At 39.0% G+C, this 26,092-nt stretch overlaps 1 protein-coding gene across 17 annotated transcripts in view; it reads right to left on the minus strand.

The window, feature by feature from the left end:
- The window catches only part of CDC42BPA (CDC42 binding protein kinase alpha), a 202,429-nt gene that overhangs the window by 116,267 nt on the left and 60,070 nt on the right, over positions 1–26,092 (minus strand). For all 17 annotated transcript variants that reach the window (XR_013540370.1, XM_078383006.1, XM_078383008.1 and 14 more), the window contains exons 2-5: positions 25,385–25,476; positions 16,042–16,125; positions 11,688–11,783; positions 10,823–10,971 (exon numbers count right to left, since the gene is read on the minus strand). Coding sequence is in view for 16 of the 17 variants with exons in the window: in XM_078383006.1 (XP_078239132.1) it covers positions 10,823–10,971; positions 11,688–11,783; positions 16,042–16,125; positions 25,385–25,476 (421 nt within the window). In the remaining variant the exon portion in view is untranslated. The remainder of the gene's footprint in view (positions 1–10,822; positions 10,972–11,687; positions 11,784–16,041; positions 16,126–25,384; positions 25,477–26,092) is intronic.

Consider the following 26,092-nt stretch of genomic DNA (forward strand, 5'->3'; position numbering starts at 1 on the left):
GAAACTAATTAAGAACATGAAAGTACTATGATTTTACTATGAAAAGACAGTAAATTTATCTAAGCATTAACAACAGGCCTTGAGATAGAGAGGTGAGTGGGGGACACAGACAGTAGAAAAAAGAGGAAGAAAATACACATAAGCAAAAAATGAAGTGTTTGTCCCATTTAAAAGAAAAGAACAATTTTACATTAATTGGCATAAAATTAATTGGTGACACAGAAGATCTCATAGATAAACCTCTTGATAACTTATTTTTAATAGGTGCTAGAGGCACAGACACAATACTCCATGTGGTTATGATTCATGAAGAACATAAAGCTTGCCTCCAACCCATCCGATCTTAAGGTTAAAAATAGCTGTACTAAAAGTATTATTCCATTTTGTTTTTGGTTAATTTTATCTTAATTGTGTAGGCTTCTTCATTCTTTCGTACCAGTATCATTTCATCAGAAATTCTAAGATTTCTGTGCTTTGCTCCAGAATAATGTTAATAAATACTAAAAATAAACAGTCAGTTACAATGCATGTGAAACCATGCTGGCCGTAAAACAAATTTCAAAATCTGTTGTGGTGCTACTTTTATTAGGTCAAATAGAAAGGCGTAATTATATTGCTATAGCAAAGCAGTTGCAGAAAGCTCACACGGAATCAAAATTGCTCATCACTAAAATTCTCTACATCTAAGTTTTGCTACATTATGAGGCAACAAAGTCATTGTATTAAAATAATTTAACTTTGCTTTCTAGTTTGAACCTGTTATTTCAATTCAAAATAATTTACCTCTTTATCTGTTTCTGATACTTGGCTTGTAGTAAAAATATAATTATGTCCATCTTTTCCTACTTATTTATTTAGCAACCTCCAAGCTCCTGCAACAGATAAAAAGATATCTGCAACAGATATCCCTATCCCAAGGCATTTGTAATACAGACACAGAAGAGAGACAATAAAGGAAAAGAGTATCAGGAGAAGAATATGCAAATATTTCAGTAACACATACTCAAGCTTTGTCTCACTAGGGAAAGAAAACAAAAGGATTGTGCCAAAAACTTCATGAAAAGGTGTGCTTTATGGAAGGTTTTAAAAAAAACATAAAACCTCTACATTAGAATATGGAAGGACATTCCAGGCATAACAGGAAGCAAAGGAGAAAAGCAAGATTCATATGAAAGTGTTTATGGTTCTCAGAGGGCTGAGTGCAGGGAAGCTAGATAAATAAAGGCTAGGAAGTGACACTCAGAGCAATTTATGTTAGATGCAACTGACACTGAACTGTCTGTTGTGTAACTTTGTTACCCTGACTGATTTTAATGAAAACCAGCTTCTGGTCTTCTACCTAAAAGTGGAAATAATAATGTGAGATGAGGCTGTTTCATCCTTTCCTGCTTCCTGCAGTTTAGCTCCCTATAAGAAAATGTCCAAATATAGATTGATATCTGAAAAATGACAGCTCTTCTTTGCTGCAGTTACGAGCCGAGGTAAGCAAAACTCTTGGTTGACCAATTCTTGCTCCAGATGGCTTACAGTGTCTTCTAAAATTAAAAGTAATCTGACAGGTTGTAATCCAGACCACTCACAGCCACAAGTGGCTAGGAAGCTCACAGCAATACTGTCTGGACAGTTGATTCCATTATGAGTCTAGACTCCAAGCAGCATCACCCAAGGTGGAATGGACAATACTGAGACACCAGACTAAGATGCATTTATCCTTTTCAGGAATTAGCAGTCATGTCAACAGAGGGTAATTAATAGTTCCAATAGTGATGAGAGCAATGAAAATTTTGAAGGACAATTCCTGAGTAGTACAGGAATGTGACACTGGAAGAGGATTTTTCACACACACCAGTGACACTCAAGCTAATTCTGGTTAGTACTGCACAGAAGGCAAAATGACTTCTGAAAAATTTATACTTTGAAAAATTTTATACTATGATGAGACAATCAAAATGAACAAGTACTAGTGGTAAAAGATGAGATGCTGAGGTCAGGATACACTCAAATCAGCTCCAAAAAGAGTGAAGGATAATTATGAATTACACTGTGGCTAATGAAGCAGTTGGATTAAAGCTTAAAGGATATATCATTGCTGATGCATACAGAGCAAAAAGAAATATAACTGTACATATAACTGTAACATGGAATTTGAGAAGTACAACTCAAGCCAAGCTTCAAACCATAAGAGAAGAAATAGAAAATTTAAACACTAATACTTTGTAAACTAAATTGGACTGGAACTCAGAAGTGTGGGATTGTCACAGAGCCAGTTTACACTGGCATAAAGTTATAGTATATGGATTACTGATGTCACCATTCGGGATGGAAAAAGTGATCTTGTCTGCTTGTGTTTCCACTGAGAACAAACCATCTTTTCCCTTTAAGAGTTGTCCCATACCTTTCTGACACAGAACTAGGGCATTAATTCTTTTTGGCACAACTCAGTATGATCTAAATTAGCTCTTTGTTTAGCCCGTGTGTATGTGTAACTTGCACCAAAATGGCGCTGGGTGTGGCATTAACTCCAGTGACAACCCTGAGCCATGACCTGATGCTGATCAGGTGAGAGGGTTTACCAAGTTGGATTTGCCTGAGCCATAAAAGACAGGGACGCCCATGAAGGAATAGCTTGAAACAGTCTTTCAAAATGTCTGCAGTGATTCTCCACTTTGGCAGCCATGTCTGACCACTCCTCCCTGCCTGCCAACATACCGTATTTTTCCATGTATAAAACAACACTTTTTCCTAAAATAATTAGAGGAAACGTTGAGGGTTGTTTTATACATGGAAGGAGGCAGAGGCAAAGGAGCAGTCATGTGCACTCGGGCACCTCTTGCTGTTGCAAATTATCTGCTGCCGCCACTGCCCAATTGCCTCCTTCAGAGCTCATGTCGCCGCCTTGTCCCCTCCAGCGGTGGAGGCAGCAGCAGCAGCACGAGGCGGAGACGGAGGCAAAGGAGCACTTGCATGCGCTCAGGTGCCTCTTGCTGCCGCTCATTGACTGTTGCCACTACATCGCTTCCTCCAACTCTCCCTTCGAGCAGGGGACAAGGTGCCAATGACATGAGCTGGAGGGGAGCCCCAGCAGTTGTGCTGGAGGAGGCAACAGAGCGGGCAGCGGAGACAGCAGCAGCAGGAGACAGAGGTGGAGGAGCAGCTGCTAATTACCTGCTCTTCAACACCCGGCAAGGGTCAAAATTAGGGGGTCGTCTTTTACATTGGGGGGTCATATACATGGAAAAATACAGTGCCTCTTCTCTTCCTCCTCAGGTACCATTATAAACTTCTCTGTTTCCTTTCTGAAGCCTCAGCTCCTTCAGTCACATTGAATGCTCTCACTCAAGGAGTTGAGCCAATGCAAGAGGATTTCCACCCCCTTAGCTCTGAGAGCCAAGATTGGTGGCAGCCAGGCTGCTGGTGGGACCAGATGAAGAGGCTCTCCAATCAGCCCTTGCTCCGAGCAGAGCTATGTCACTGCTTTTCTGTGGAATGGGTAAAACTCTTTTGTTTGTTGTTGTTGTTTAGTCATTAAGTCGTGTCCGACTCTTCTTGACCCCATGGGCCAGAGCACGCCAGACCCTCCTGTCTTCCACTGCCTCCCAGAGTTGGGTCAAATTCATGTAGGTTGCTTCGATTACACTGTCATCCCCTTCTCCTCTTGCCTTCAAACTTTCCCAACATCAGAGTATTTTCCAGGGAGTCTTCTCTTCTCATGAGATGGCCAAAGTATTGGAGCCTCAGCTTCAGGATCTCTCCTTCCAGTGAGCACTCAGGCTTGATTTACTTCAGAATGGATATATTTGATCTCCTTGCAGTCCAGGGGACTCTCAAGAGCCTCCTCCAGCACCACAATACAAAAGCATCCATTCTTTGGCGGTCAGCCTTCTTTATGGTCCAGCTCTCACTTCCATACATTGTAATTGGAAAAACGATGAATATGCGGACCTTTGTCGGCAGGGTGATGTCTCCGCTTTTTAAGATGCTGTCTAGGTATTTCATTGCTTTCCTCCCAAGAAGCAGGCATCTTTTAATTTCATGACTGCTGTCACCATCTGCAGTGATCATGGACTCCAAGAAAGTAAAATCTATCAATGCCTCCGTATCTTCCCCTTCTATTTGCCAGGAGGTGATGGGACCAGTGGCCATTAAAGGCAAATCTCCCCCCCCCTCTCTCTGTGTGTGTATGTGTATGTGTGTGTGAGAGAGAGAGAGAGAGAAAGAGAGAGAGAGAGAGAGAGAGAGAGAGTTTTGTGTGTGAGAGGGAGGAGGGAGGGGAAGTTTGGCTCTGTGTGAAGTGCAGGTTACAAAGGGGGAAGGAGCTAGAGTGTTGCTTGACATTGATGCACCATCTGAATGTGAGAATGGCACCAAATTGCATATTGCTCCTCCCTCCGAACCCAACTGACACATTTTAGACCACACCAGCCTCCATGAAAAGGGCCAGCATGGACATGCTCAAAGTGAGGCGAGAAGTAGCATAATTATTTAGGAATCATAATGCACAGTCTGACCAAAAATTAACAATAACAGTCATGGAAAGCCTACAGACTGGAAATGCTCAAGACAGTCCAATCACAAATACTTTAATAAGAAAATCAGTTTGTACTTTATAGATTGCTACAAAGCCTTTGATTGTGCAGATCATGAAAGTGTGGCACATTTTATTATTCTGATGTATACTTTGTATACCTGTATACTTTGGACAAGGGGCTACTTTTGAGGACAATGCAGAGAAATACAATGAATTCCTCTTCTGGTGTCAGATAAGGGTTTGTTTTACCTTTTTATTTAGTCTATAAGCAGAATGTCACATGCAAAAAGCTGGATTAGTTACAGACAAAATAGCAGTGAAAACTGGTGGAAGAAACACCAATAATTTCAGATATGGAGATGATACCACATTGCAGACAGAAAGCAGCAATAACTTGAAATGATTTTTAATAAAGGTGAAGGTACAACAGTAGTTGAATATTAAGAACATAAAAACCATAACTACAAAAAATTTAAATAATAATCTTGATAATGAAGAAATTGAAATAGTTAAATATTTTCTACACCTTGATTCAATCATCAATCCAACTGGGATTTGAGACCAAGAAACTAGTAAAAGGCTGGGACTCAGAAGAGCAACTAGAGATGGAGTCAATAATGGATGCCACAATTCTGAGCCTGCAAGATCTGAGCAGGCTGTTAATACTGGACCATCTGGAGGACATTAATTCACAGGAATGGCACTTAACAACAAAGAAAGACACATAACAGCAATAAAGAGCTACATGTAAAGTGGCTCTTGTTGTCTGCTGCTCAAACCTAGCGTTCTCCCTTCTGGAGAAAAGATACTAGGCCAAGAGATACAAGAACTCTGTATTTTTTTTACCTACAGATGTCACTGTAGATGTGAAAACAGCAAGTGTAGTGACAGAAGAAGAAAGTATTATGTGACCTTCCTTTCCAGCAGTTGAACCTTACTTTTTGAAAATGACTATGATTTAGCTTGATTAATATTATCATTTAACAGTGATACTTCATTGGAAATGAGAACTAAAGTAACCAGAGGCAAAAGAATAATTTGCACTGTTAAGCATGGTCAAAAAGTAAAAAAAAGTACTTGACTGTTGCAGAATTATTTTATATTTTGATTAATTTAACTATCTGCCACATGTGGGTTAAAAACCTAAGTTAACTATTTTATTATTAATACATGGTTACAAACCCTGCCTAGAACAAAACAGGAAGAATGTAATCTACACATATTCACCCAACACTTCTAGTTGAACCTTCAAAAACAGAATTAGCATTCGTCACATGGGAACACAATTAAAGCCCTATGATAATTTGACTAGCTATGTTTTTAATAATTTGGTGGGGGAAAATGCTTTTCATTTGTAGGGCAATCCAAAAGACTATATGTTTTAATCATATACAGGTACTACTAAATCCACTGTGCGTGCCACCAGGATTATACAATAATAAAAACAGTAAATATATAATCCCTAGAAGTATGGTTTCAACAGTATAACTAAAGATTTGTAGATCTGGAACACAATTCATTTATTTCTACAGCATGCAGAATATTGGTGAAAAACTGAGGCCCCCCCTCAAGGAACATGACAAATCATGGGGTAACATTCTTGTCCCTACTACTGACATTAATTTATTTCTCTGTACTGATGACCAAGCTACTACACTGTACACTCTTATAGCTCAGTCATTAGCACAGAAGCCTGTGTGTAAGTAGTTGCCCCATGTGTAAGCTTCTCAGCAATGAAGCCGATGTAGTCTGTAGGCTTGTATCCCCACAGATATTCAGAAAAGCCATAAAGACTCATTTGTTTTGTGTGGCTTTCTTAACAAAAAGAACTTTAGTAAACTGCTAACAATTTTAAGTCATAATGATTTATTAGGTATTTCTATATTCTGGTGGTTGCATCTTTCTTAGTATCACTCAATTGTTTCAAGTCATTTGCATTTTTCCTTGAAAGTCAGCCTAAGAGTCTGGGTTTTTTTACCCTTACTAGTGATCCATAGCAATTCTGACCAAATGAATGAATGAACCAAGTGTTATATAAGATGAAGGCTAGAAGTTAACAAAGCTAATTGTTTATTTCAGTTCATGTTAGTTCAACACGATGCACAACATGAGCAAAATGAACACTAAGGACCATTTAAAAGCATGCTGAGAGCAAACTTCCAGATCCACAAAAATAGCAAATGCAACTCAAGCTATACAAGGCTGCCACAACATTCAGGCAGCAACTATCTAATGGAAAAGTCTTGATATTTCCATACTTAGTTGGTATCTCCTTAAATCCTCCTCCAGAAGATGACTGCTCCCAGGGTTCTCCCTTTACAAAACAATACAGTACTGCTGGCACTCTGATGTGTTTCTCCCTCTCCTTTTTCTATTATAGCTACTAATAAAGTAAAAGAGAAAGGACCACTTTTCAGTGACAGGTAAAATAAACTGCTTTTGCAGTTTTTAATTTTTCCAAAGAACCTATGCCCTACAAGCATGGTTTGTGTTAACTGCAATGCAAGTGATAAAACCTGTCATGCTGGACATAAGGAGACAATTTATGAAACAAGCAAGTCAGTCACACTGGCAAAGCCACAAATACAGGAAAGACATGGGAATCTGTCATGAAGGGAGTATGAGCAAGACAAGAAGCATTCCTGCAAACATCTAATTTAACTAGCAGCTAATCTAACTCTGGCGTGCTAAACCACTTGAAGATGGAAAGTATTACAGAACGTCCTGCATCGGGAGTACAGTCATAAAAAGATGGTTCAAATATGGAAAGTCTCAAATATTTTCAGCTGTAGCTACCACAGTAACCTTGACAATGAATATACAAACTGAAGGTCAGTCTTCTATATGTACCCTGCATTCCCTCTCTTTTCTGTTTCATTCTGTGCTGCACCAAGCACCACCATTGGGCCTCTTTGGGATGATTACTGTGTCTTGCTATGTTTTCTTTGCTTTTTCAAACATTCCTTCTACCTCATTCATGGTATTACACCACTGAAAAAAACACTGACATAAACCTCACACGAATATCCATCAACTCCTTGCATTTAGCTGGTATCTGCTTCCCTGTAGCTTCTAGCTGTTGGTTCCATTCCTGCATTTTTGCATAACTGTGAGAAGATCTGCTCCTTCATTCTTAATCATCCATCCCTGCCATATTTTAGGTTTGCTTCCATTTTCCATCTCTTTTTGTAGGCACTAAATACAGAGACATCTGATTTTCATCTGCTCTGAAATGTCTGCTACTGGGAAATATAACACATAATCACTACTCCCCTTTAATCAATGCTGACCTCATTATCCTGTACTTCAAACAAACCTGCCTTCTTCCCCGTCTTTCTCCCAAGCAGGAAGTGCTAACCACAAATCTCAGAATTATTATTGACAAAACATTCAAACAGCTTTGGCTGAAGCCACAAATCAGAGCACAATGTTTCTTTAAAAATTAGACTATTTTTTAATTGTTGTAAATGGTTCAGTAGCAATCAAGTTTTCTGACAAAATACACCAGTGCTTTAAACTCCTCTAAGAACATTTGATCTGATGACATGTTCCTTTTTGTTTTCTGGCATGACAGTTCCACTGAACAGAAAAAAAAATGTTTTCTTCTTTTATGAAAAGGAATTAACCACCAAACCTGTACTACAACCATGCGTGTTATAAAGGAAATGGTCAGTGTATCACTACAGACGTAGTGAGTCTGGAATTCAAGCATACAGCTCTAACAAATATACAGCTGTACTATAGCTTAAGAATATCTGAGGACTCTGCATGGTCCAGCAATGGTATTCCATTGGTAGACAAACAAAAACATCAGAAGAGGATCTCATCTTCCCACTGCAGCTTCCTGTGCCCCCCAAAACCTGCTTCAGAAAGCCAAATTGTGAGGAGTAACTGGGAATGCAGGAAAAATGGAACAGTAAAGAAGTTTTCTTGCATTGGTCATGTCGTGCCAGCATCATGTTGGATTTAGGCCAGAATGACATAAGGCAGAATGTGGATCATCTGGCTTGTAGTTAATACAAGCTATATTTATAAGGCATGCAGAACACAAAGCTCCAAGTTATGAGGAGCACCCTAGAAAAAGTGTGATAACAGGATTCAAGTTATAGACAAGAAAGCAATGGTGACCAACCTTTACTAAAATTCAGCCTCAGGATGTCTCAGTAAAATGAAAGAATCTCCGTTGATAAAGGAAAGAAGATTCTCTTACATGAAGGTCTTATAACACATCCTGAATCTTTCCTCTCTATACAAATCTTTCCACTTCAGCCTACAATACCACACAAAACCAGATCAGCACACACATCTGTTGAAAACATCTCATTTTTATTACTTTAAATTTAATTTAAGCAAATCTGGTAACATCTCAGATCTGTGATAGGCTACATCTTATTGTGCCAGAAACGGAGAAAATCATTTATAAGGTATATGGCACAAATTGTATATACATGCTGCAGAGGACAAAACTATGAGCTACAAGAATACAAGCAGGGATGTGGCATTCTTTCTTTTGCACTCTAATTCCCAAAATCTCCAAGAATTCCCCAGGCAAAATTTGTGGTGTTGCAGCCTACAGATTCACACTTGCATTCACTCACCAGGCCCTCTACACAGCCTATAGGTGCCTTCTGCAAAACCCAAAGGGCACTGGGATTATAACAGTCGGAAAGGACCATGGCAGTTCCACTTTTTTGCATGTTAACAACAGGAAACAAGGCTCAAGACAGCCATGAACGTAGGCCTGGGTGAGCAAAAGGCAGGTATCTGTCAGCTAGAACTCCAGAACTTTGAGGAGGAGTAACAATAAAACTAAACACGGAAGACCAATGAATAGCACATCCCTGCACAGTAGGTGTGCTCACTGGAAGGACAGATCCTGAACTGAGGCTCCAATACTTTGGCCACCTCATGAGACGAGAAGACTCCCTGGAAAAGACCCAGATGTTGGGAAAGTGTGAAGGCAAGAGAAGAAGGGGATGACAGAGGATGAGATGGTTGGACAGTATCACCAAAGCTACCAACATGAATTTGACCCAACTCCGGGAGGCAGTGGAAGACAGGAGGGCCTGGCGTGCTTTGGTCCATGGGGTCACGAAGAGTCTGAGACGACTTAATGACTAAACAGCAACAACACACTAGAACTTAATTGAAATAGTGAAACCACAAAAAAATATTCACAGCTGGAATATTAAGCACCATCTATCCAGGTCATAAACACTAAAGATTACTACAAATATATAAATTTCAACAAGTATGGTTACTTTAACAAGTACACAATCCTTTCTCTGCAACCAGTCTTACACAGCAGTCTTGCACATTTGCTCAGAATTAAGTCCAACAAAGTTCAGTGTGACATGTAAAACTACAGCCTTTTTGTACTGTTTTTGCCACAGATGGTAGACAGGAATCTAAGCTGCACAGCATCCTGACAAAAGGCAAAACATGTTTATTAAAAAGTTAGGGAATAGCTTGCTATGCATTTACTGTGCTACATCCTATGCACAACAAATATAAATTCAGAATTTTTATCCATTTGCTGCTGGTATCCTTAAATATAAACAACTTCCACATCACACTTCCCGTATGCATCTTTTAAAATATAAATGTAAAATACCGATGCTACATTTTACATTTTAATACTTAGATAAAATATCAAACTTTGACAAGCTCCCCTGCCTGGTCAGGTGAATCAACTTTCTCTGTTGCTCAATAACCAATTTTGCAACACTGACACTGTTCCTGTTTAATTGTAAGTACAGTGGTGCCTCGCTTGATGACGATAATCCGTTCCAGCAAAATCGCTGTAGAACGAAATCATCGTCAAGCAAAAGTAAAAAGCTCATTAGAATGCCTTAAAAACCGGTTAATGCGTTCCAATGGGCCAAATACCTCATTGTCCAGCAAAGATCCTCCATAGGGTGGCCATTTTCTGGTGCCTGTAAAGCGAGGAAACACAGCGGGGAGCCATTTTACACAGTGGGGAGCCATTCTGAAAGCCCGACGATCAGCTGTTTTGATCATCATAAAGCGAAAAATCCGTTCCCGAAGCAGGGAACCGATCATCGTAAAGCAGTTTTTTTCCTATCTAAACATCGTTTTGCGGCTGCAAAAATAGCAAAAACCGAATCGTTAAGCGGATTCGTCGTGGAGCCGGATAATCATTAAACGGGGCACCACTGTACTAAGGTTTCACCTCCATGAAAAGAAATATGAATGTTAGATATAAATATGGTCTACATTAAAACAGCAAAGACTGGTTCATAAAGAGGAATATATTTGACTAATTATACTTGCCTGTGGACATAATGTAGCTGATGTACAGAATCTATTGCTACCACCATTTCAGCCAAATAAAATCGAGCCATTTCTTCAGGTAGACGGTCTTCAAATTTACTGAGCAAGGTAAGCAGATCTCCACCAACATAATAATCCATAACCAGATACTAGGAACAGAAAGCAGTTTTAATAAATAAGACTAAAGCATGAATGTGCAATAAGTAAAACAGAGTTGGGTAAGAAAATGACTGCTCCCACAATCTCCTTTACTGGATATCTCCTTTACAGTCTCCATTACTGAAGATAAAGATATTCTTTTTCAGGCAGGCTTTTTCTTAGTAACTGGCTGCCTTGGAAGGGGTTCCTAAAAATGGGGCTACTGTCTCTTTCAAAAGTGTTCAGTTTATTTTAATACCATAAGCTACCTTGGAGAAAGCAAGGTATAATATAACGTTTTTTAAAAAATAAAAAATAAAAAAAATTATTATGATCAATGACCAGGAAGATAAAAATACATTATTTAGATAAAATCGTATAATATCAGAGACATTGGACAAAACTTGTCACCATCAATGCACCGTCTATATCAAGATAATGCAACAGCATAACCCAATTCCATGGCTTCAGGTGCTTGAGGCTACTGTTATGCATTAAATGTACATCCTCCTTCAGAATGACACAGAAAAGGCTAACTTTAACAGCTAGTTTAAAAAGTAAAAAATTTACAAAACTCTTCCTCTAGTATACTTCAGAATTCTAAAATAAAACACATAATAATGTTTGATTTTAAAGACCAAAATGATGATTAAGAAATTAATGAGAATACACATTACTACTGAACACAGCAAGTTGCGAAAATTAATAAACTTCAAGTAACACTCACTAAATAGTTTTCATCCTGAAACGCATAGTGCAATGTTGTAATCCACTGGTTATCTCCATTCACTAAAACATCCCTCTCTTCTCGAAAACAAGCTGTCTGAAGAATTAAGAAAAACATTCAGATATAACTTAGAGACAGATACCAGTACAAAAAAGTAATGTATTTCTAATATGTTAAGAACATCTCACAACATCTAACATTCCCTTTAAACAACAACTGATGCCAACGTGTTACTGCTGAAGAATAATGTTCTAAGTTTTGTTCTGGAGGCTCAGTAGCAGTTTTCAAATACATAAGATACAAGGAATCTTGAAGTATAGCAGTGAGAAATATGTGTAACTGAGTGAGAAAATAAGTTTTAAATTTAATGCTGAACTTTTATATTGCATTACATTATTACATATCAATTTAGAGAAATAAACAAATATTCACATGGTTGTTGTGGGTTTTTTGGGCTCTTTGGCCATATTCTGAAGGTTGTTCTTCCTAACATTTTGCCAGTCTCTGTGGGCGGCATCTTCAGAGGACAGGAGTCAGAACTCTGTCTGTGCTCTCATGTTTTTCTGATATATTCCCAATTTAAAAGATACCAAAATAAAAGCATGGCAGAAGTTCTGTAAGTTTTAAAACAGTATTTCTCAAACAACATTCCTTCTCTTCACCAACCACTATGGCAAATGGCATCTGAAAATGTGACCATATTTAATCCAGCTTGTGTTAGTATATGAGTGCCAGCTGTTTCAGGTTAAAAAAAAAGGTTGGAGAGGAATGAATTCAACTGGATGACTCAGTGGTACAATCCTGTGCATGCTTGATCATTCTAATAATGCAATCCTAAATGTACTTTTTTAATGATTAAGCCCAAAGAAGCATAGTGTGACTTGCTTTCAAATAAACATGTGAACTAATTAGCTCTCTGGATCCCAAGCTATGAGACCAATATTTAGTAGGCGATACTTTCTCTAGCCAGTTGATGAAGGCTTCTATTTTTAACTATGAACAAAAACATTATCTTTCCTATACTACCATATAGAGCTCTGGAATGTGTACTGCAATATACATGAGGAAAATCAGTTGTATTTCTGTATCCCACTGTTTATATCAGGATGGAGATTAAATGTCGAAGCTGTCAATTCTGATTAGCTAGAAAATCCATCCTGTCTCTGAAGGGCTGTCTTAGCGCAAGTTAAAACTCTACGAGTATTTATGTGTTCTATATCTACACATTGGTGTGTTCATGTGTGTATACACACACATATTCTAACACAACAAAAATATGTGACTATGTATTACTTATAATTATTTAAAATTTTGAATGCCTTATTAGTTCTAAAAAAGAAAAAAGCTGTTATGCAGAAACAAACCTAAATAGAACTAGTTTTTTTTAAAGGCAACCTATCCTACTAGGGTTGGTTTGAAACTGATGTTTCTACTAAACTGAAGTTATTAACGACTTCTGAACTTATAAATCAATTTAAGCTCCTTCTCACAGGTCCTAGCTGCTGGAATTTTTGACATTCACTCAGTCTTAAGAAAAACTGGAATAATATTTTCATGTCACATTCTTGCTTTATCCCCGGATGTTACAAACCTGATACTTCAATTGTAATCAAGGAAGAGTGGTAACAAAGTAGAAGCATGTGCCAGGCAACTCATGTTATTTAAAGAACTAAAAAGGGTGAGGGAAGCATTTTCTTGAGCCACTGAGAAAGCTGCTGCTGGCTGGTATTGCTTAGAGAGGGTAATGTAAGGGAGCTGCATTTGCCCAAATGTTATCCTCATTTAGTCATAGTAAAAGATATTTACTGAAATTAAATTTAAGTTTAAATTTATTTCTACTTATAAAAAGTGAATAATCAGCATCATTCTAAAGTTCACAAGTTCTTACTCACCAAACAGGAGAAGCCCTTTCCTAAACTGTGGGTGCCTATAATGTTTTTCCAGAATCTGTGGGGAATGCTAAATTCCACCAGATCCCATGCTCATGTAAGAAGAAATGCATGTAACACCACACTAACAGGCCTCTCCTTGAACATTTTTACAATATGTTGTTGTTATGTGTCACTAAGTTGAAACTGACTTATAGTGGCATTAATAGGGCTTTCAAGGTAAGGACTGTAAGGTATTTAAGGAGTGGTCTTAGCAGTTCCACATCCCAAGTGAGCTTTCATGGCTATGCTGAGATTCAAATCCATCTCTCCTGAGTCCTAGTATATTACTCTATCCATTGCACTACAATGGGTTTTGTACTCCAGTGTATCACTAGGACTATTTATACACATAAATAAAATTGCCTTAGATTCTGAAATTAACTCTTTTTGTTGTTTACAATTTCTATATTAGAATACACTAAACATTATGGACAAGTCTGATTTTGAACATTTTCCATCGTCGACAATGGAAGTTTGGCCTAATCTGTTAACTCAAGGATCTAAACCTAAGAGTAATACAACATTTTAGAGTTGTGTTATTAGCTAGGTACAAGGGCTGCTAAAGGGGATCCACCCAACAGATGGCAGCAAACTCTGCTGTGACACTATAGAATTATCAAGAGGAAGCAAGACAAATGCAATTTTTCTACCTTCCCCAAAGAGGTGATAATCACTGCTAAAAATGGTATCGCTAGCCATCTGTTGGGTACTGAACACATGATTGCAATCCAGTAACATGAGCCAAGGGCGCAGCACTGGATGCCTAACATAACATAAACTATGTGCACACACCCTTTAGGGCACACAGGTCTTAATACAGCAAGGAATCCATGTTTGGAAGCCTGATTCTGTACACATACTGCTCTTGCTGCATCTGAACAACTGACTGCACTAGTTTCAAAGGCAATTAGCTAATAATCACATTTTTAGCTTAATCAATTACAGAGACCATTTTAAAAAAAATGCTTAGTAAATAAAATGTACGTGTAATTTATATATTCATTGATGATATTTTAAAAATCATACAAAAACTTGAATAGCCACCAATCTCTTTTACAAATGAAGTAACGTAGAGCAAACAGAGCAGAAAGAAATAATGAACATGAAACTGTGACAGGTCAAGAGATACTGGGATACTGGCTGAAATCCAGGAGCACAACATATACCACATAAGGCTGATGATATCAACAATTGCAGTAACTTTATAGAAATTTAAATTTTCTGACCACGCCCCCAAGTTGTCGAGGCTCCCTTGGAATCCTTTTCATTTCATTGTGTAGAAGCCACTGGGCCACGGGGGAGGTCTTTAATTTCCAAAAATCTCTGTTGATGATAAAATCACCCTACTGGTGTCTGTTTTTGGAAATTAAAATACTCCCTCCCACCCATGGTCCCTAACAGCTTCCTCACAATGAAAAGAATCCCACTGCAACTGGTGACATATCAGCCTTATGTGGCTCAAGTTATGCTGCAGGATTTCAGACATCATATTTATTAATAAACATGGTCTTCATTGATCTTGAACATGTCTCAACATCAACCACCTGGCCTAAGGGGAGAGAGAGCTTACAGGCCGGAGCTGCTCCTGGGACTGCACCAGACCATCGTGCCTACACCCAGAAGGAGCCAAAGATCATCTGCCGGCCATAGCTCACTATGTGAGAGGCAGTGAATCTGTGGTTGGGCCCCTACTGGATCTCCCTCTGTGGTTACAGGCCTTGCGGCCTGCTGCTCCTGGCTGCCTCACCCCCTCTCAACATCAACCACCTGGCCTAAGGGGAGAGAGAGCTTACAGGCCGGAGCTGCCCCTGGGACCGCACCAGACCATCGTGCCTACACCCAGAAGGAGCCAAAGATCATCTGCCGGCCATAGCTCACTGTGTGAGAGGCAGTGAGTCTGTGGTTGGGCCCCTACTGGATCTCCCTCTGTGGTTACAGGCCTTGCGGCCTGCTGCTCCTGGCTGCCTCACCCCCTCTCAACATCAACCACCTGGCCTAAGGGGAGAGAGAGCTTACAGGCCGGAGCTGCTCCTGGGACCGCACCAGACCATCGTGCCTACACCCAGAAGGAGCCAAAGACCATCTGCCGGCCATTAAGAGCCTCGTGGCGCAGTGGTTAAAACGCTGTACTGCAGCTAAAACTGTGCTCACGGCCTGGGGTTCAAATCCCAGGTAGCCGGCTCAAGGTTGACTCAGCCTTCCATCCTTCCGAGGTCGGTAAAATGAGTACCCAGCTTGCTGGGGGGGCAATGTGTAGCCTTTATAATTAAAATTGTAAACCGCCCGGAGAGTGCTTGTAGCGCTATGGGGCGGTATATAAGTCCAATAAATAAAATAAATATAAATAAATAAATTGTTTCAAAGTGAAGCAACAAGATTAGTAATATTAATAGTAGCTTGAATGTACATTCCTTGAGTCTTACCTCAGCTCTTTTCAGCATCTCCCATTTATTTAATATTTTCATGGCGAATACTTTATCTGCATTTTTCAATTTCACTACTGCAACCTGTAAAGACAACATGCAGTTTTTTTAAAAACTGTGATATATCAATTGATTGCCAACATAGTTCATTTTTCAAACAATTGTATTCAAGAGACATTTAGGTAACTTCAAATTTAACTTTCTATGTGAAGAAATACAGACTAGTATGTTTTGCAGCACCAGTTACTTAACAGAAAAAGAGAGTATACTGGGATTTCATAAATTGTTCCAGCATCCCTATGTCTTGTACTTTATTCATGACCACAGTGTCAAGAAGAACAATAATCATAATCTTAGAATTGCAGAGCTGGAAGCGACTCTATGAATAGTTGAGTTCAATCCCTCTCAAGGAGGTACAATAGAGAATAGAATTCCCAACCTCTGGCTCCACAGCAAAATACTATACCACTATCTATCTAGGAGGTCAGTGACAGCACATCACCATTAAATTTCCTCCACATTACTCATTTATATAGCATTATTATCATTATACATTCACAAAAAACTTCAAAGCCCTCAAGTATTTCCTCCCTCCACTGCCTCCCGGAGTTGGGTCAAATTCATGTTGGCAGCTTCGGTGACACTGTCGAACCATCTCATCCTCTGTCGTCCCCTTCTCCTCTTGCCTTCACACCTTCCCAACATCAGGATCTTTTCCAGAGAGTCTTCTCTTCTCATAAGATGGCCAAAGTATTGGAGCCTCAGCTTCAGGATCTGTCCTTCCACTGAGCACTCAGGGTTGATTTTCTTCAAAATGGATAGATTCAATGCCCTTGCAGTCCGGGGGACTCTGAAGAGCCTCCTCCAGCACCACAAGGTGATGCTCTACACCTTGTTAAATACCAGAGACTTTTCTTCCAGATTAATCTCTATGTTCTCTGGTGGCTGCAAAATTTGTTCTTCCAAAATGGCACTCTGCTCTGAACTCTGGCCCCCCACCTCATCCTAAATCTGCGATTATTTCCCAACTGGGGCTGGTTACAGGGATCATGTGACACACACACACACACACACCCCTAGTTATAGCATCTCCACTGACTGCTGATCCACTTCCAGGCATAATTCAAAGTGCTGGTTTATACACTTAAAGCCCTAAATGGCTTGAGTGCAAGTCATCTAAAAGACTGTGTCTCCCTCTTTGAGCCTGCCAGGGCTTTAAGATCATCAGAAGAGGCCCTTTACTCAGTCCTGCCACCATCATAGGTGCATTTGGTGGAGACATGGGAAAGGGTGTTTTCTGTAGCTGCTCCAAGACTCTGGAACTCCCTCCCATGGGAAGCTAAGCTGGCCCCATAATTGCTGTCCTTCCACAAGCAGGCAAAGACCTTTCTACTCTGGCAGGCTTTCTCTTATTAACTGGTGGGCTGAAAAGGATTTTAAATGAATGGTTGTTCTCTGTTGTTTAAAATCTATTTTAGTATTGATTTTATCTCTGTTTTTAATGTAATACTTGTTTAATTCTATTTTAATATTTGTATACCTGTTATTTTTAGCTTCTACATAATGTCTTTTTAATAATGTAATTGCCTTGGTTTCTTTTTAAGGAAAAAGGTAGGACCAAAAATATTTTAAACAAATGAACAAGAACATTTAATCCAAGGGTCCTGAATAGACTAGGACCCATTTCTCCCTATGTCACCCTCAAATATGATGTCTAATAACGCCACAGATGCATAGTGAATTTTAAGCCCCTCGATGTCTTAAGGCTGAACAGGAAACCTTAAGTCCTTGTCAATTTGTCTCTTATCCAAGAGTGACCTTCTATGCTACTCAGGTCTACTCCTGAGACTTCAAATGTAGTAATTTCTAAAATGCCCCCTCAGGGATGTACTGCTCTTTTCCCAGGCCCAATGAGCTTCCTCCAGAGTTACAATGGGAACTGGATATGCATACAATATATACCCAATGATTTATTACCAAAGAAGTGACTTCTTTACTCTGACTTTAGAGTGATCAGATCTGCTTACCTCCTTCATTTGTTCCTTTAAATCTATCAATTACTATCCCTGTGGCTCACCAATAGAGCTGTGGTCACGCAAGCTTTCCAACCTAACAACCTGCCACTTCCAAAGCACCTCCTTTTCACTTCTTATTGCCTTAATTGCTATCATGTTAGGTCTATTTGAAACTATATACTAGCTTGTGTTCTATGAGTATGGTATACTAATCAAATATATTTTTTCTTTTGTAATATGTGTGATTGCATATATGAAGAATAAAGAGAATAAAATCTTCAAAAAAAATAAGGTATAGTTCTCAATTTTGAATTGTACTTCAGAAGGAGCTATTCCCACTTTGCTGAGAACAATGCATGAACCCAAATAGTGTGCAAATATTTGAGGACGGAATCTTTTAAAAACTGACAAGATTGATTGATATTATGGTCACTGACCAGCAGATGTACTCAAATATTAGTATAACATGAAAATACAATTAAAATATACAACCTATTGCAATTTGATTAAATTTAATAGACCCCCTCCATAGTTTCACAGGACTGAGGAGATCAGTAAATCAATTCAATAAACTTTGTACCGCCTCCAGTCTCATCATCCTAAGTAGTGTGGCGTATAAAGTATAAGGTGGCCAATATACACCATTACTAAATATCTGGCATTGCTTTAATCGGTCCAAGGAGGGAAAAACTGACAAGGGAATTAAAGAGAGCCAGAGAGTTTAACATCTCTATGAATCTCTAGATCAAGGAGTAAATATTACATAGGCTATTACATGCTGTCCCCAACACAATTTTGGCAGCACTCCCAGGTACTCCTGAAAAGTGTGCATCTGAATTTTAGCAATGCAATAATGCCCTATTTAATGCAAATGTTTTCACCTACTTAAAGAGTGACTTTCTGCCACAAATCCACTACCATATTTTGGCAGGAGATGTCAGGTAAGTGTGACCTAGAGTGTGTGTCCCAAACAGGGATGTGAAAAGCTTGGAAAGATTTTGGAAAGTTCTGTGCAGAAGCAGAAGAACCCATTAGTGTGGGTCCACAGATATAAAAAATGCAGAACTTTCTTTTCATAGCTGATATGATCTGTCCTGTCGTGGTTAGACAGGGAGTTAAGGATTGTTACGTCCCATAAGAATTTTCCCTTCCAAACAGTAAGATGCTAAGTAAGATTTATTTTTCTTGTTGTACCTAGCATCTTTAGCATATTTTTGTTTTGTTTTGGAAAGTTAACATAACAAATCACAAAAGGGCAGAGAGCTTGTTTACCAAGGTTCAAACAAGCCATCCAGTACTTCTATGAATGCTTACGCAACAAAGCAATTTTCACATGTACAGAAGATCAATCAGCTTTACATATGTGCAAATTTTCTCAAAGAGTAACAGCAGCAAAAAAAGGAAGAATGTATGTCCAAGGGAACAAACCTGGCTACCAAACCGGTGAAGATCCCCACCCCTAGACTCTTTTCCTAAACCCGTGTGATTGTATGGCTGGGGCGCCAGGCTCTCTCTAGAAGCATTTTGAGTCACAACCTCAACCTTTCCTTCTCTGTTTCCGGCACACTAGCAGGAGGTAGCCCTTGGAAACATTTTGTTCCATGATTCTCAAGTCTATAGGAGGAGGGCTTGCTGGAAGCGGTGGGTAAACTCTAGAACAAAGCTGGGAAATGCCCAAACTTAATTCTGTATCAAAGTGAAGAAGGCTGGAGAGCAGATGGAGGAAATCTTTCACAGAATTTAATCTGGCAGCTGTCAGGGAAGAACCCAAAGATATATCAGAAAAAAAAAACCCTCAAGGCCAGTCTATTTTCTAAACTGCCTAAAGTAGTAGGTTTCACTAAGTGAGGTGGTATACAAGTTAAACAAACAAACAAAAAATAATAAGAATTGCAACCATCTGGTAGATCTAAGGCTGAAATCATCCAGTGGAACGTTGAATCCTTTTTGATACCAGTACATTGAGATGTCCAATCCACCATCTAGTCAGGGCTCCATTCTTCAGTAGTTTCAGTCCTTCTTTGAGAGCCGATCGCAGATGGTATAGCTCAGGGAGGTATTGTCTATCTCTTCAGATATCTACTACAGCAGTGGTCCCCAACCTTGGGCCTCCAGATGTTCTTGGACTTCAACTCCCAGAAATCATGGCCAGCAGAGATGGTGGTGAAGGCTTCTGGGAGTTTTAGTCCAAGAACATCTGGAGGCCCAAGGTTGGGGACCACTGCACTACAGTGTTTCACAAGGATCAGGAAACTGCCAATGCTCTTTAATAGCTATATGAAGCTGCTAGAAGTCATGCAGAGATGTGGAGTTTGTTATCATCAATATATGGATGACCCACAGATCACGATCTCTCTCCCTCTTCATCTGCAGGTGATAATGTGCAAGTCCTTGAGCATTGCCCAACATTGATAATAGACTGGACAAGAATGAACAAACTGAAACTGAATCCAGGTAAATGTAAATTATACTTTTGGATCAATGGACTGGGTAGAGAGATATTTATCTGGTCTTGATTGGGTTACACATGCCTGAAGGATTGACTTCACAGCATGGGGGTACTCTTGGACCCTGCTCTCTCAATGGAGAAACAACCTTCTGTGGCAAAGAGTGCCTTTAATCAACTTTGCTCAATTGCTGCATCCCTGCCTGGATAAGAAATACCTAACAATACTGGTTTACAAAATAGTAATCTCTAAAATGGACTGTTGTAATTCTCTCTACATAGGACTGCCCTTGAAGTCAGTATGGAAACTTACGAAGGTTCAAAATGTGGCAACCAGATTGATTACAAGTACCAGTAGATATGAAAACATATTCCCAGTCTTGGCATGCCTTTACTGGCTCCCTGTTAGTTTCCAAGCTCAATTTAAGGTGGTGGTGATAACCTATAAAGCCCTTAATGGTTTAGGAACTTGATATCTGGCATGTCTCTCCCACAAAATGGCTACTCATCCCACATGCTTCTCACAGTCCATGATGTTAAGAATTGTAATACCTACAGAGGTTTAAAAAAAAAGCCAACACGAAGAACTGAACATTCTCGTCCATGGCCCCTTCCTGGAACAAGTTTTTTACAGGGGTTCGCCCAGCACCTTCTCTCTTTGTTTTTAAGAACCTAATTAAGACCAAATTATATAAAGCTCCCTTCTATCAACTGTTCATATTCTCCCGAGATGTTCAAATGAGTCTTAATTTGTGTATTTTTATTTAAAGATAGTTTTTAAATAGTAACAGTATTTACTGCATGTTATTGTATTTTTGTATTATTGTATAATGTTGCTTACCAACACACACACACACACACACACATCAACACCATATACTGTAACTGTAACAACAAAGAGAATCAAAATATAAAGCAATAATTACTCTCTGCTCCTCAAAACTCTAATCACTGTGAATTTATTAAAATTGTACATTTAATGCTTTTTTAAAGTCTATTTTTCCTCTATGAACCGTCTGCTAAAAATGCTTGGTATGTGCTGATATAAATATTTTGGTTTTAGTTTGAAAAAAGGGAAGAAGCCTTTCTTTTTCCCACATTTCCCACAAATAGTAATGCTGGTTGGCTTACTGTCAAATCATTCTCATTCTCTTCACAAACTTAGATCTCTAATGCACTTGTACATCAACACATTTGCCTTTTCTTCAAATATTTTAATGGTTACAGATATGGGTGGTGGTGGTAGTGGGAGCAGAAAAGTATTTCCTAACAGATTCCAACTGCTTCTTGGGTAAGCAGAATTTTAAAAGAAACACCCTAGAAGTACTGGCAACCTTATGTATTTTATACCCATTTGGCTTTAAAGCACAGGACACATGTGCATCTGAATATTCATAGTAGTATAAACAATTATTGTCTTGGAAATAAAGTGAAATAGAGATGGAACAGCTACATCCAATTCCTTATTCTAAATTAAGAAAAGCCTGAACTTACGGGACACTACAGGAATTTATCCTGTAAACGATGTCCAGTTATACAGTCTAGAAGTCTATATATCAAACGATTGCACTGAACTCCTGTTGTAAGTACCACAGCTTTTTGTGTGAGCCAGGAAAGACAAAATTTTGCCTTTCTACTGCAGGATGCTACAGTGAAGGAAAAGGATTGTACAGCAACTGAAACTCAGATTTTAACTGCTAGGTCAGTTCTGAGTGATACTCATAAAACCGAGGGCTACCTTCAGAAACCATGGAAGTGCCACAACATATCACCATGTCATCTATTTTTATAAATAAAATAAAATAAAAATAAATAAATAATTTCTTTTTCCTTTAAAAAAACTCATGTACTCTGTTCAAGCCTTGTCTACAAGTAGAATTGTCCTCTCAGGCTTCTGGGAGCACCAGGTTTACTTGCAAACAATCTGTATAGGGAATGTGCACCTAGTTTTGAATGGAAAAAAAGGAGGCTTATTGTCATGAGTGCTTCCGAAGACCTGGACCCAGAAGGGTTAACTGTGGCTGAAGAGAATGTGGAGAGATCAGAAACACCTGAATCGCCTCCAGATTCTCCCTCCACAGCAGACAGGCTTCGGGGCAGGCTTTGGAAGACTTAGAACAAGAAGAGCAGAGGATGGCTCAAAGGCTTTCCACAGAGACCTACGTTCATCGAGTCCTGAGTATTAGCAGGACAGAAAGCTTTCCAGCAGCTCAAGGAGCTGTTTCACTATAAAACAGCTTCCAGTGAAGCCAGAAACTTCGTGGAAGCAAGAGTCAAAACCTTGGCTTGCATCCACGTTTCTTGTATCGTGTTCCTGACCCTGAACTCTGGACTCTGCCCTTGAACTACGCTGGCATTGGACTTCGGACTCTGACTCTGGACTACGCTGTGTATCGGACTCTGGACTTTGACACTGGACTTCCTTCTGTGAGTTAATTTATGGACATTGGCTTTGCATTCTTGGTATTCTTGACCCTGGACTGGTTTATCGGACTTCGGCTGTTGTAACCCCCGGGAACGTGACACTTATTAAGTGAAACCACTCCTCTTTTGCTGCCACACCACCCAATCTAACAGATCTCTTAAAATGATCTCCACTTTTGCTTTTATATGAACTGTCAAGTTTCTGTTCTTGTTTTGCAATGTCAAGGATGATGCATATTTCATTTAAAGATAGACATGGCAGTGAGGACAGCTGAATTTTATATTCTTAAATACAGGGTTAACAAGCTAGTTGAGGTAGTGAAAACATTACGCTAAGATGGGCCTAGCATTTCATTATGAACTTTTCCTATCACCTTTTAGCTCCTTGGTCCACCAAGAAGGCTGTGCAAAGGAGGGGGACTATCTCATCTCCTTCAGTCAGTCTTCCAATCCCTGCTACTACCTCTTCACTGCATATAATACCTTTAAGGCAATCTCCATTTAGTTTTCAGAATCTGTTGGAAAGGACTGCGTTAATTTAAAGTCTCTATGCTATAATGCGATTCAGAATAGTGCTAATTATGGGTTTTAAGATGGCTGGAAGATATTACAATTTGGCTTCCTTTAAATTTCTGAAAAACATAAATTCTGAAGTTCACTTCAAAATTTTGAATCTGAAGAATTACAGTGACAACAATAAATATCAACAGCATTAAAATGTTTGAGATTTGCCACATCACCAAGATATCCTTCATAAACTAGAGGCTGAACAGATTATCTTTTGAATTTTGAAAGGACTTGTTCTCACAGGAAATGTGTTCCAACTTCTTGTACATGGATTTTTCATTTCTTTGATAAAATCCAGACTGAATTAACCTCTTTCCCACAGCCCATTCCATTTAAGTTGTAGCTCATGGTATCCATGAGTCAATAGGTCTTCTGGAACACAGTACAGTGGGCTACAGGGAAATGATGGGAAGAGAAACTTCTATTCAACCAGGGATAAAGTGGTTTTAATGGTTTTACTGCTTGTATTTAGTGATGTTGTTAGCTGCCCTGGGAATTTTTAAATGATCTTTGAAGAGATGGCTTTTTAGGAACTGACATCTGAGTAACACATTGGACCCTCCAGTGTTTATTTCTGTTCCACCATCTTATCTCTTAATCATTTATGTCTATGTTGATTTTATTTTACTGTGCATGTTCTTTTTTTTATTTTGATTTGTTTGATTTCACTTAATTTTGAGTTTATATCCACTACTGATGGTTGCAATTTGATGAAGGTCTTTATTCTGTGTCTTAATTTTTTTTATTGTAAACCTCCCAGAGTGGCCTTGTAGCCAGATGGATTGTAGAGATGTCAAACAAACAAACAAACAAACAAACAAACAAACAAACAAACAAACAAACAAACAAACAAACAAACAAACAAACAAACAAACAAACAAACAAACAATCTTTCCAGTGGAAATATAGGATAAAACTGCTTTAAACAAACATCCCTTCACCAGTCCAAAATGACAGCCCAACACTCAGCAGGAAAAGGATGCCACCCCTAAGAATTTGTTGCTGTAATGGCAACAACATCGAAGAACGTCCAGCTTTAACTGTGTCAAATACCACAAATACTGCAGTGACAGTGGCCAACATTACTCTGTTCCAGACAGGTTTCAAGGTGTGTAAGATCAGAGAAGAAAAAGAGCCTCACATCAGCAATTTTGAGGACAGCAAACATATCCAGAATGTACTCCTCTCCCTGAGGCAAGAATCCTGAAAAGGAGGGGATTGGCAGGGAGGCAGCAAGGACTGAAGGAAAGCCTAATGAAACCATCCCCTTGTACTGGTTTGGCCAACAAGGCATACTGAAAATGCTGGACAACACAGTGAAGCCATAGACCTCCATAAACTCAAAAGACTAGCATTAAAGAAAAAACCATTGAGGATCACAATGCTTACTGAACGCCATTGCAAGAATTGTCTTTTTACTTATACTGCACAAAAATGTACAGATTCAAGAAACCATTCCAGACAGCACCATCATTAGAGTGTTGGTATTTATGGAAAACTCAAGAGCACATTGTTTACAAAGAATAAATATAATGTGGATACCTAACCCACTGAGGTAGGTATCCAGCTGTTTAGCCAGAGGCTGGAGTTTGATTCCCCACTGTGCCTCCCAATAAAAAACCCACTGTGGTTAACCTTGGGCAAGCTACACGACCTGAAAGCACCCTTCGAAGAAGGGTAATAGTAAACTACTTCTGAGTACTTTGCACATGGAAGATCCATATCACATGAAGAGAAAAGAAAAATTAGTGATTGCAATGTTACTAATAACTCTGGATCAGTGCATTAAACTGAATGAGAAAGAAGCTGCATCAATTAAATTGAACAGTTCTATATAATACTTCATAAAATATTGTGGGCACATTTAGCCTCTAAGTACTGTAATTCTTACCTCCCCAAAGGCTCCTCGGCCAATCACTTTCAAGATTTCAAAGTCTTCTTTATGTAGTCGCATCTGTTTCACTTTAGAAGTGAAGGGCTTGGCTGAAACAGAGGAAAATATCAAACATTTCAAAAGAATAGTAAACAATATGTATATGACTAAAATAACAGTTGCTATAACATTTTCAGCTAAACTCGATACCTGTTCAAAACTAATTCAGAGGTCCGGTGGAGTCCTAGCAATCACATATAAAATTTGGAACAGTTTGCTGTAATAATTGAATTAAAAATCTTATGGACATGGACCTGAAAAATTCTACTCATCAGACTTACATATTGCTACTCATCTACTTGTCTGACTTCAGTACTTGAAGTTCCTCCCTAAACGAGATTGGAAACAGAAAAGAATTTGATAGGAAAGGATGTAATTCTCCTTCCTCCTGTACCACTACTTGGATTAAAACTCTCCACAGCTTTTTCTCTTCATAGTAATAAGACATTTTGTGAAATATGATCGTAGATATTGTAGGACACAAATATTTAATACCCTTAAGAGGACTGGTTTTTTTTTAAAAAAAAGTTTTAAGAATGTACTGCCAAAAAAAAAAAAGTATGTCATGTGGGGTGACCTATGAAGAGCTTCACATTCTGCCTCGTCCTCCTCGCTATAAGGCCATTAGGGAAGTGTTTTTTGTTTATTTTTTAACTCCAACTTCCA

Source organism: Pogona vitticeps, chromosome 1 (assembly GCF_051106095.1).
Source record: "Pogona vitticeps strain Pit_001003342236 chromosome 1, PviZW2.1, whole genome shotgun sequence".
In the NCBI taxonomy this organism is placed as follows: Eukaryota; Metazoa; Chordata; class Lepidosauria; order Squamata; family Agamidae; genus Pogona; species Pogona vitticeps.